The sequence below is a fragment of the Fringilla coelebs genome (assembly GCF_963513975.1).
Source record: "Fringilla coelebs genome assembly, chromosome: 3".
NCBI lineage: Eukaryota > Metazoa > Chordata > Aves > Passeriformes > Fringillidae > Fringilla > Fringilla coelebs.
This window is the reverse complement of record NC_140030.1, coordinates 107,802,320-107,814,594: the sequence shown is the minus strand read 5'-3', so window position 1 is coordinate 107,814,594 and position 12,275 is coordinate 107,802,320. Positions and strand designations below refer to the sequence as shown.

Below are 12,275 nucleotides of genomic sequence, written 5' to 3'. Positions count from 1 at the left end.
TGAAACTCTGACTTATTTCTAAAGAATAAATACTTCCAGTTTAGGGCAAACAAGTTTATTTTTGAGTGTTGAAAAGCCTTGTCAAATGATTTAAACCCAAACTTGCTCACGAGCATCTTTCTCTATTCAATAGGGTAGGAAGGTAGGGAACAAGGATAACATTTGAGCATTTCTGCTGCAAATTCTTCCAGTCAAGATTGAAAAAGAAACCAGGAATAACAAGTCATGAATGTCATAACTTCATGTTCAGTCCTGTCATGTTCATTTCATGTTCATTGGTATCACACTATGAATATCCCAAGCAGAGCTGTTGCCTTTCAGCTTTACATGTGGGCAATTATTTCCATGGAAGTTGTGGGGCCGTCTGTCTGGCCGCTGCTTTGACATCTGTCATCGTGGCACTAAATTGCTTTGTAAAACCTATTACTTTGGGATACAGTGCAGTGTCTCTTAATTGCACCACTTGCTTCTCCTGCCTGAACAGAGCCTACTTTTGTTTCCACTGCTAATGGTGAGGCCCTGACGGCAGAGCGATGCTGTAAGTTCATTGATGGGAGGGGAACTGCTCTGGGATTACACAGACATACTTGGGCCTTGTATTTTATGACAAACATGAGTGCCAAAGAGGCTTGGGCTTTGACTTGTGTGACTTAATTCTCTGGCTGGCTCTGGAGGCAGTGGTGTAACCATTGTAAACAAGCTCTCTGTGTTTCTCAGCTTCCCACGGGTGCTGGGCGGTCGCTCTCTGCTAAATGCAGGCTATTGAGTGCAAACTTCTGCAGCTCCCCACAGGGGCTCTCAGACTCAGCAAATCCTTCACCTCTCCCTTTGGGGATATTGTTTTCTGACTGTCTGTGCTGTCTTGTAGTTAGGATAGACATCTAACCCACAATGAGGGATGCTGGTTAATAATTTACAGTAAATATATTCTTTACCTTTCCTTGGCAGACAATGCCGTTTAAGTGAAAAATGGCTTAAATATTTTACACAAATGACTTCTAGATGTTGTAGCTTTTGCAGCTAATGAAACGTTTTTTTGTATTCAGCCAAAACAGCTAATTAATCATTGAAGGCAGTTATAAAAGGTACAAAGTTCAGATTGAGCAGTGCTTACTGCCCCAAGCCTGAAAACCTGAAACTGACTCTTTAACTACTCATAAACACAAGATATACCCATACAAAGCAGAGAAATGCTTTTGAACTTAGGACTTGTATTGTTTGTAATCACACACAGCATTCAGTGATTTATAAAAGATGTCTTACATTTATAATATTCAGCTCAGCTAATCTACTTTTGGAGACACAGAATTAGACTTTGGTCCTGTGGGATTCATTTCAGCTGAACTTAAAATTAACAGTTGTTTTTTGCATGCTGAAAATGCACTTTTTATCTGCAAGTGCGTGTAGCTAGAAATAGAAAATGAAAAAGCTGAGCAATTTTTATCCCAAAGCAACAGGCTGCTCACATTCCAGAAGAATAGGGATAGCCAGCAGGTATGATGAGTATCTAGAGGTAATTCCATTTGCCACCAGCTGAACCTCAGCTCAGATCCCTTTTCAGCACCAATATGATGGGTGCTTATTGTATAAATCAGCTGATAATATTTACAAATGGAGGCCTCAATGCTCTGAATTTTTACAAGTTGTTTTTTTTAATTCAGTGATGCCTGCAGTGCAGTACCTTCCTTCTTGAAATTCATGCGGTTCCCTCTGTGATTGACAGGGTCCAGCTTTGTTATGCAGTTGGGTGGATGGGCCAGTTATGGCCATGAATGTGTAAATGGGGTGAATGAGAGAAAAAAATATCTAACTGATGCTGGCTGTGGTTCATTGGCAGTGTGAGTGCACCACACTCACATCTGTAAGGGAAGGAATGAGAGAAACTTACTTGTACTTTTTTAGTTGTTTGGAAAAGCTCACTGTGCTAATGTTTTTGCTATCTGGTGTCACATTTTCAAAGAACAAGAGAAGACTAAATTACATTGTGAGTAATTTAGGTCGGTCCTCCAGGTTGGTTTTTGAAGCACAGTGACTTCTTTTCACCCTTTTCCAACTGGAAGTCGTGTTTCATCCTTGCCCACACTGCTCTGCCCTTTCTTCATAGCAGTACAGTTTCAAACTTGTGTGAGAAATCAGCAAGGTATATGGATTGACCTTTTTGAGAAAAAGACCTGAGAAAACAAGCCTCATTGGCCTTTTTGTGCATAAAGATTGTAGTCTACAGCAGCTGTAGTTTCATTTCTGAAATATCTCCTTTCCTTATAAACACTGCTTTAAACCAACAGCTTCATTAGCATTAAAAGCAGCTTGATCCATTGTTGTGGCCTGAATCCCAGATAAGGATACACCTTCCTTGGGGGCTCTCCACCTCAATGTACTATTAAAAATGTAAGCAAACATCTCTGCTCTGTGTACACACAGTGATTTATGGACCCATGGATTGCAGCTTTCTTTTTAATGAAGTTTCCTATCAGTGTGCTTGGCTGGAAAACTGACCACAGTAAATCAGCAACTTCACAGCAGTGCTGGCTGCTTCTTTTGACATAAAAGTTAAAATACTACAAATGGTTGGTATGGCATTCTTTGAGTGATGACCATTCCCTTTTATGGCCTGTTTACTTGGTTTTGAAGATAGAAAAACATGTTTTGGTTTTTGGGATATGTTTGTGTCCCTTACTCCTCTTTGACTTTACTGAGAAGGCTTGGACCCCAAAGGGGGAAGATGCTACAAGAGCAAAGAGGAGCCAGCTTTTCCAGCCAAACTAAATATTTGATGAGTTTCTCTACATTTTCCCCAATTTGACAGTCTTTATGTGATGAGGCCACTTGTGTGTCATGCCATTGTGTCCACAGTGTACCTTCAGACCATGGTCATGCCCATCCCCACAGCTGGTGCTCCCACCTGCCTTGCTGCTGCGGTTGTTTTGCTTTTTCTGGTGAAACTCATTTCTGTTTATCTGTCCTGTGGCAATCCTTTACTGTTGTATTTTCCTTCAGAAAGCCCATGCTCTTCCCCAGGGTGGATCCTCGTTCTGGCTGGGTGTGGAAGGTGCCAGCCAGGACTTGCACATCCATGGTTGTCCTTGCCAGCAGTGCTGGATGTTTATAAAATTGAGGCTGGCTGCTGTAGTGGGTGGCCAGAACAGCAGGACAGTGGTTCTGCCCTGAATTTTCTTGTGGACAAATGTCTGTAGACCTCCCCTACGGCACATACTCCTCCATCCTGCAGCTTTCTGCAAGGGGTAACATGTGAGCAGAAAGGAAACTATTGTGACAGACAAGCTTGAAGTTTGACAGTCTTTGTTGATGTATTAAAAATAAATGGTTCTGCTTCAGCCTGTGAAGTCTGATTCTCAGGTAGCAACTGTGTGGGCTGTTTTGTTTTCTGGATTGTTTTCTTTATGCCTGTATAATCTCAAAGGGTTTTGCCCACCCGCAAACTTAAAAGTGTTTTGGAATATCTTAAGCAGAATAAGCTCAATGTAGTTGAGCTTACTGTAGTTGCAGTAGTAGTTTCCTACATAGTTTAGGAAATTATGTATACACTGATTTTATTGACAATGTACAGCAATAAAATTATTATTTCCCTGTTTGTCTGCTGTCCATAAAGCACTGGCATATTAATAATGCTGCTTTGCTAATACAATCTTTATCACGTGTTTCAGCATAATAATGTGCCTAAGAAAAGCATTTCTTTGCCAATAATGTAAACAGCTACAATGGTTGTGATATTTTATAAACCCGTTCATAGAATGCTTTGGGTTGGAAGCGACCTTAAACATCATGTAATTCCACAGCCCCTGCCATGGGTTGCCTCCCATTAGATTGGGTTGGCCAGGGCCTATTCAATTCCTAACCATCTTTTGTGTCCTGTCTAAAGAACCACCTATGATGGGCTTGGAAAAATTTAAACATAAAAGCTAATAACTGCATTAAAGGTTACTTATTTATTGAAGTGTCTGGTACAGCAATACAGGATTGCTGGTGAGTTGCTATGAAAATGTTAAATTGGGAAGTTCTGAAAAAAAGATGGCAAAAAGATTTTGCATTTATTGAGCAAAACTAGCATTATTAAACTAGTGTTTGATGATGAAAGACTAAAGGGATGGAGCTAAAGATTTAGTGAATTAAATGCATCTAGAAATTATACTGTGGGAGTTTTATACAGAAGGACCCTGGCAAGAATTTGGTACTTGGTCTGTTCCCCAAAATTCTTTCTTGCCTTTAATTAATCAATGAATAATTTAAGCCATTATACTTCAGCTTTCAAGGAGCTACACATTGAAATGCAAGAATCTCAGCCTTAGCCAAAAGAGGAAAATGTTTATGATTCTTTCTTTTCTTCTTCATCCTTTACACATTCTTTTTAAGTTGGTTTTATAGTTGTTCCTTGATTTGCTTGTTGGCTGCTGGCTATTGTGAATTCAAAATTCATCATGGTAACTCCAATCTTGGTGTCTGTAAATGTAGAGGGAACCTGACTGCCGTGAGATTCATGAGTATTTTCCTTTCCCTGTAGAATCACAGAATCATTTAGGTTGGAAAAGACCTCTAAGGTCATTGAGTCCATGCAGTAACCTGTGCTGCCAAGTCTACTGTTAAATCATGTCTCTGGCTCTGTAATTGAAGTTCACCTCTTGTAAAATAAAAAAAATTTTAAAAAACCCAAAAAAATCAAGGGAAAAAAAGTAGAGAAGTTTTGGTTTTTTCCCCTTTCTCTGAAGTTACCAGAACTTCCAAATAGAAATGTCCCTTGGAAAGTTTCAACCTCCATGAAACTGCAATAGTCATGAACAGAAATGACAGTCTTTGCTAGTGGAAGTACTCACATCACCTTATCTCTGCACACAGAAGCAAATTTTAAACTAGCTCTTTACTTTTTTCAAGTCCTTTCTTAATAGCTCTCAGTTTATGATAGTAGCTAAAAAACACGTAGGAGTATAGGTCTTTTCTGAACTCAGAGGTTGTTTTAGTGTCCTGCTGTCATCCCCCTCATCAGTGGATAAAAACTCAACACCTGTTGAAGGTTCAGTGGTAGGGAGGGTTCTCTGGAGTCCCTGTCTGGCAGCTGTGGCATTCAACAGGAATTATCCAACCTGTCCATCTCGTTCCCACAACTGGAGAAAATTACTGTGATCAAAATGGAGAGAAGAGTTCTCAACCTTTTATTTACTTCACAGGAGGGAGGCTTTCTGTAGCAGTGGGGAAGTTTAGCTCTTACAGGTTTCAGTTTCCCTCAGAGTGGATTCCACAGTGTTTCTGGGCACTGGGAATCAGATGTGCTTTTATTTCCTGTTTTATCAATACTCTGTGGCTAATGTATAGAAAAGATTTTGAATTTTTTAGAACATTATGGCTCAGCCCAAAAACTACCTTTTAAGTAGCAGAGAGCAGGACTTGACAGATGATGTCTGAATTTTAAAAAAAAGACAGTGTGCATTTTAATGTTATTTTGTCCATTTTCTCTGATGCTTTGGCATTTGTTGGATGCAAATCATCAAAACCAGCTTGGACAAAGAATAGTGGTGTTAATTCTGTAGGATTTGTGAGTAAATTAAAATATTTTGGCATGTAGCAACAGCAGATGTTGGTTGGAAACCTGACCCACAGAAACACAACCTAAAAGGGGACCAGCAGTACTGCAGTTGAAAGTATTGCCCTAATCCCTGTTAGTGCAACATTGAAAAAAAAAAAGTGCCATGATTTATTTCTGCTATAAATTGTAGGAAATTATAAAGAAACACAAAATATATATATATATATATATATATATATATATATATCTGTCACCATAACTCATTTTATTGTGCTCACATATACTATAGAAGAATCATGTGTAAAAAGTAAACATGGTTCATAATAATTGGGGGCATAGGAAGGGGGAGATTAAAAAAATCATGGTACCTTTTAATTTTTAGATATCTTTTCAACACTTTTTAACTCCAGGCTCTTAAATTCATTTTTCTTACAGCACTTTAGAGACTTTGATTGATTGAAGCATCAGATTTTGATGAGTCCAAAGGCATCACACCTAAGATGACTGTGCTTTCTCTTTTAGCTCGTTATAAATTTCTTCAAAGAGAATATGTTGTTTTACTGCATGGCATCTCCATCTGGTCTGATGTGAGAGGAAAGCATGTTTTTTGAATAACCAACACATTCCTAAGTCTCAACTTTTCTTCTTTTCGAATGGTTACTGGGGAAAAACAAAGATGACCTGTGTATCACCAACAATGCTGAGGTTCTGTGTAGTGAACTTTCCCACTGAGTGGGCTTTGAGGAGTGAGAATAACTGTTTCAAAGTTCTACAGTATTTACAGTTGTAGAGGCATAAAGATTGAGAGGATTTGTGCAAACATTTCATCTCACCAGTGTGTGCATTGCAGCAGACATGTAACAAGCATTCACTGTATCTTTCTCATGTTCTCCTTGAGTCCAAATCCTTCAAAATTTAACCTTTACTGATTTATGTTTAATTATTGGACATGTAGATTATGATGTGTTTTCTAGTTCAATACATTTGTTTACTTTGTTATTTCTACATTTGTGTGTAGCTATAATACCAGATTGAATTGATGTGCGACACAGTAGCATCTTTAATGTTTCTTTATCTTCTTTTTTTATTCACTGCAGATGTGATCCATACTGTTGGGCCAATTGCAAGAGGCCATCTCACTGACACTCATAAAGAAAACTTAGCAAGTTGCTATAAATCTTCTCTGAAACTGGCAAAAGAATACAACATCAGATCAATCGTAAGTATTGTGGGAGAGCACATTATTGTCCTCCTAATGTGGATCTTAGTTTCCTTGATATAGAATAATTAGGATTGTAAGCTTCAAGATACATTTCTTGCTCTTCATGCTATGAGAACCCAAAAAAATTAAACATTATTTGGCCAAAACAATTGCTAGATCAAAGAAGTTAGCTTGTTTTAGGAGTTAGGGAAAGTGTGCCTGGTAGTAGGAGTACAAGCAGCTGTCTCACTGAGGAAGGGAGGAAGCTGATCCCATGGCTCATTCTTATACTGTATTATTTATTTAAAAAACCCTAAGAAGCTCACTGGTCAGGAGGATAACTGCATGCAGTATAGCCTCCTAAACAGCTGAGAAGTGATTCATGTGTTGCTGCTTCTACCTATTAATAGTTCTTCCTAAAAATAAGGGTATTGGTCAATTGTTACTGGTTTTAGCACCCTCTCACCAAAATCCACCATAAAATAGCCTATTTATGTAATATTTCATTGAACTATAAAGTTCACTGAACTTGAAATACATAGTACAGTGTTTTTACCTGAAAGTGCCAAATTTTCAAAGGCCACAGAGGAAAGGAGCTTTTCCCTCTCCAGCTCCAGGGCTTTAATTCTGTAGCTGACACGGTTGCAGCTTAAGTCTTCACATAGGCATAGCTTAGTTCCTTGTAGGTTTGAGAAAGAATTTGCCTTCTGAGCCTGACTTCACACCTTTGGGGTCATTTTGGCTGGTTATATGATAGCACGTATGTTTGGCATCTTAGAATGCAAACATACACAAAATCTTAAAAAATGTGAGCTGAACCAATGCTGTTACATGAGGATGTAATATTCAGTAAGAGGAAGTTATTAACACTGAAATACCACAAATGAAAAATAAAGCTTTTTGAGGAGAGGGGCAGGACAGTTTGTAGGGCTTTGAACTGAAGTCAGATGTGCCCTTCAGACTCAGACCTGATGAATGTCATTTCTTTCTTTCCCTTTGGTGAGAGCTCTGCTCTTCAACACTTTTTGTGCTCATGGCATCCTCTCCCTGCTTCTCAAAATGGTGCCCAGCAAGCCCTCTTTCTGCCATTACAGAAACCATTGTGGGGTCTGTTTCTTAGTGGGTTTAAGTTTTGTGTTTTTTTTAATTCTAGGCATAAAAATTAGAGCTGAAAACAGCCTTGGGTTGGTGGGCATGTTTTGAACCCCTCTCTGGTGTTGTTTAACCACCAAAGGGTGTTGATGCAATTCTCACTGGAGCCAGAAAGAGTTTTGTGCAGTTGTTACTACATCTGTCCTTGTTTCTGCCTGCTCTGGGCAATTAAAGGCTTTTAGGGCATTCAGGTTAGTTTGAATAAAGTTCCTAATATGGTGCGGGAAAATGAAAATAGAATAATAATTATGAAAGGGTGAAAAAAAAAGTATTGAAATAACAAAGGGAAAAACTTCAGTGGCCATTGGTCAATGCAGGTAATACTTGGGTCTGTAGAGAATCTGTAATTTTTAGGACATTCTAGGTGGTAGCATGGTGTTTAACATAGAATAATAAAAAGGGATTGTACTCATGGAAACTATCCTGATATTTCATGAAAACTAGTCTGACATTTTGCAAAACCTGGCCTGGTATTTTAATGAGAAAAGATAACCACAGGAGAAATCAAACTCAGGTTATTTCCTTGCTGGTTAAGAGTTGTTGCCTGTGCACCTGTTTGAGATAAAAAATGCTCAGCACCCAGACTTGCAGAACACAGCTGCACAAACTGAACAGGAGCCAAGAGCCATTCATTCATAGCAGCATTTGGAAGCTTAGCAAGTAATATGGATGTTTGAGGCCACATGACCGATCCTGGACTGTTCTGAAAAGCCCTAAGGCCAGTGATTTCAGTGATGCCTTGGGAAGTGAAGGCTGCTTGAGTGTCTGTCCTAATGACCAAACCAAGCCTGCAGAAAAGTAAGATGTATAATTCATTCAGTTAGGGAGCAGTAGTTTACTGTGAGTCTGAAGGAAAGGAATGCCAAGTGTAAGAGGGTTTCACAAAATCCCAAGTAGTGTGGGTGTAGAGGGAAGGAAAAGAAAGTGATTTAAAATATCCAGAGATTTTTGAAGCTTGCAGAGAGCTGATAGAGTGAGCAAAAGATTCAAAGTGGTGAAAAGAGACAACATTTGAGTGTCAGTTGTGTTATGGCAACAGAAATATTTGCAGTATGAAGAAGACAGACAAAAATTGGGGGGGTGGGAAAGTTTACCTGTGTAAAACAAGGAGGAGAAAATCAGTTGTGCTGATGGTTGGCCTATTTTGATTGCCTCTTTAACAAGAAGATGAAATAAGTGTGTGAAAGAGAAAAACAAGGATTTTTAAAGTAGATAATGAGTAAAAGAAAGAAAAGCTGTATGTTAATGACACATAAACAAATAGGTATTGGTGATAGCAAGTTGTAGAATGCCAAAAGTATTAACTAAACCAGAGAGTGTTGGTGCATTGCAATTGTAGTAACTGAGAAGGAAGCAGGAAGACATTAGATTGTAACAGCACAGATCTGTTACCTTCCAAACAGAAAGGACAAATCTAGAAATTATTGCAAGAAGAGGAAAAAGCCCCACCACAATTGGAAGTATTTTGAACATGGGTTGTGTCAAAGGAGTTACAATTGCTGGAGGCATTATGAATAGAGGGTGATGATGAATGGCAGCACACTGAGCTGGACCAAAGCATGCAGGGTGACTCAGGGTGCACCACTAAATGCAGTTTAATTTAACGTCTTAATGATTTTTGAAGAGTACATAAACACCTCATTAATTACATTTACAAATGGTACTACAATAGGCAGTGTTGCAAGCACTGGAAAAGGACAGAGATATATGATAACAATTGATCAGAGACTGAATATAACCTCATCAGCATCCACTCCAGTACCAGAAGGGAGTTTCTGCCTTTGTTGCAATGGAGGAGAGGTCAGAAATGTAGCTGACAGCTACAGTGGAGCTCAGCACAGGAAATGATGGAGTAGCATGTGTTGGGGGGAAAAAAAACCAGTTCACAAATAGTCAAAGTGTGTCAGAAAACCAGCACAATGAGGAAATGGTCTTGAATAATAAAGTCTCAAATTAGATGTACTTAAAGCAGTTATTTGTTTCACTATTACACATTGTTGATCTGCCTCTGGAGAAATGGTGGATGCCACAGAGGTTGTATTTCAGTTCAAAGTGGACTGGGGAGAACAGGAATAGGATTCAAAATAGACCCAAACTCTGTTATACATATGTGTATGTAGTTGTTTTACACACTGAGGAAGGGAAGCAATTGCCTTGAAGTCCTGTGTAAAGTCTGAGATGCAGCTTTATGGAGGGGAAGAGAGAACAATATCATTGTGTGTTTGAAAACAGGGAATTATATGGTGTAGCTGATAGGAATTTAGGTTGCTTTTACATCCAAGGTGTCGAGGCATGGATGAGAGCAACTCTGGCTAATTCCTAAGGGAGCACTGCTATCTCATCTGAACATGTTTTCATCTTCATATCTAAAAAAAACCCAAAAGATGTGTACAACTGAAAGTGAGATGAGGGAATATAACAAAATGCCCATCAGAGTGATTGCCAAGGTTCATAATGCACCAGCAGCCCAGCTGTGGGTGAGGATCTGCATAGACATTAAGGCAGGAAGAAAAGCCTCAGGAACAAATTTGAACATCCTCAGGATTGCTCAGAGAAATCACACAGCCCCTGACATTTGTCTCCTGAGGCTGTTTCCTGAAACGTTTTATATTGAATATGAGGTTTCAAATGCCACATCAGCTATTTTGTACAGAGTCAGCCTCTCTCAGGTCATCTCCTCCATCTGCCCTGAATTTTGTGTTAGTGTATGTGTCCTTGTTATCTTGCATTTCCAAATCCACGTGTTGCTTTTTCCTCTGCACTTGTTTGTGTAGCTGTGCTCCCTCTAGGACACTTGTGCTGCTGTCTATTTGTGTGGTCAGGGTGAACCTTTTGTCTTGGATGAGTCTTATTTATATAATCCTCTGTCTGGTGAAAGAGGATACTTGAGACAGGTTTCTGTTTATCTCCACTTAAGCTGGTACAGCTGAAGGGGAGAAAAAATATTTAAGGCAATTCAGAGAGAGTAAATAGCTGGTGTTTGAGCAAATTAATTTTCTTAAATGTTCAAAATCATCTCTTAGTAGTAAAAAAAAATTTGTATGTTCATGTTGTTCTCTTTTGCACAGTACTAAGGATTGCTATCATGCATCAATTAAATCTCTGCTGCCTGGAACACTGGAAATACATTACAGGCACCAAATCTTTAATGAAAGAAGATATAGCAAAAAGCAGTCTAATAGGTGCTTTTCCCCCCTATTTTTCTGTACTGGTTTTCTAAATAAGAGTCTTACAGCCCAATTAAGTGTAAGGTTATCAGGCAGACTGGGGCAGTTGTAATCACTGTTTTCAGATTTTAAATTGGTCCCCTGTTTACACAGTCTTTGAAATTATTTACTCTGTGTGCTCTAAGTTTTTTCATGGGACCTCTCATCCTGCTTTTCTTTGCATGCACTTCTTTGAAGCCATCTGATACCCTGGAAGCTTTCTGAACATCAAACACTTCCCTGCCACCTATTTTATTCAGACTTCACTTGTGGTTAAAAAAAAATTCAATTAATTGCTGTCAGTCAGATTGCAGTTAGACAGGGTCTTTATGAACTGCACAGAAAATAAAATTTAAAAAAAAAGATGGTGTGTGTTGCTGTGGGTGGGATCCAAGCCAAAAGATCTGCAGTGTGTGTTTGCAGAGAAGGGAAGTTGGTGCTGGTCCCTCTCTCAGAAGGCAGAGCAGGCTTCCTCCACAATGGTTAAGGAAATGGAGTTCTGTTTGAGACTACAACTCTGCTGTTGTTCAGGACTGTGCTTGGAATTGCAGTCTTCAGGAACTCTTCATGTTGGCAGGGGGTGAATTGTGAAGCTTTAACAAGAAGCATTTCTTTAGCCTGCACCCTCTGACCTCTACCTCGAGGGAGAATTATAGGGGACCAAAGGGGGCAGGAGGAAATCCTCTAAGAATGTGGCTTTTTGAGTTCCAGAAGGAGCTCTGCTTATCACAAATTTATTAGCAACATTATATGCAAAATTATTCCCCTAGAATCAGGTAGGGAAGAGTTCATGTTGTTCTTGAGCCTTACTAGGTTAGTTTGGTGCGGCATTAAAAAAAACACCGCACCAAAAAAATCTGTCTCTTTCTGTGCTGTGAATGCAGAAAGTTGTTCTGCTCCAGGGAAAACCTCTTAGCTGGACTTCTCAGAACAACCACACTGCTGGTCCTGTCTGAAGTACATGAAAAGGCAAAAGGGCATCTGGAAATAGCTCAGCAGTGAGAGGGCCTATTCAAGGGCTGATTTGCTCATCATCAGGTCGAGTGGAAAAGCCATTGCTTGGTGCTAGGATGTCCAGTGACCTGTAATGATGGGATATTCCTGGGAGAGTAGGTTGTGTCTTTGGGCTCTGAATAAAGTGTGGCCCTCCTGTGCACACAGCTTAGGCTGCATTTTGGGT

At 39.4% G+C, this 12,275-nt stretch overlaps 1 protein-coding gene across 6 annotated transcripts in view; it reads left to right on the top strand.

Annotated features, from left to right (window-relative positions):
• Nucleotides 1-12,275, top strand: part of MACROD2 (mono-ADP ribosylhydrolase 2) — an 842,889-nt gene that overhangs the window by 488,615 nt on the left and 341,999 nt on the right. For all 6 annotated transcript variants that reach the window (XM_084203116.1, XM_084203115.1, XM_084203114.1 and 3 more), the window contains one exon: nt 6,634-6,755. In XM_084203116.1, the coding sequence (XP_084059242.1) occupies nt 6,634-6,755 (122 nt within the window). The remainder of the gene's footprint in view (nt 1-6,633; nt 6,756-12,275) is intronic.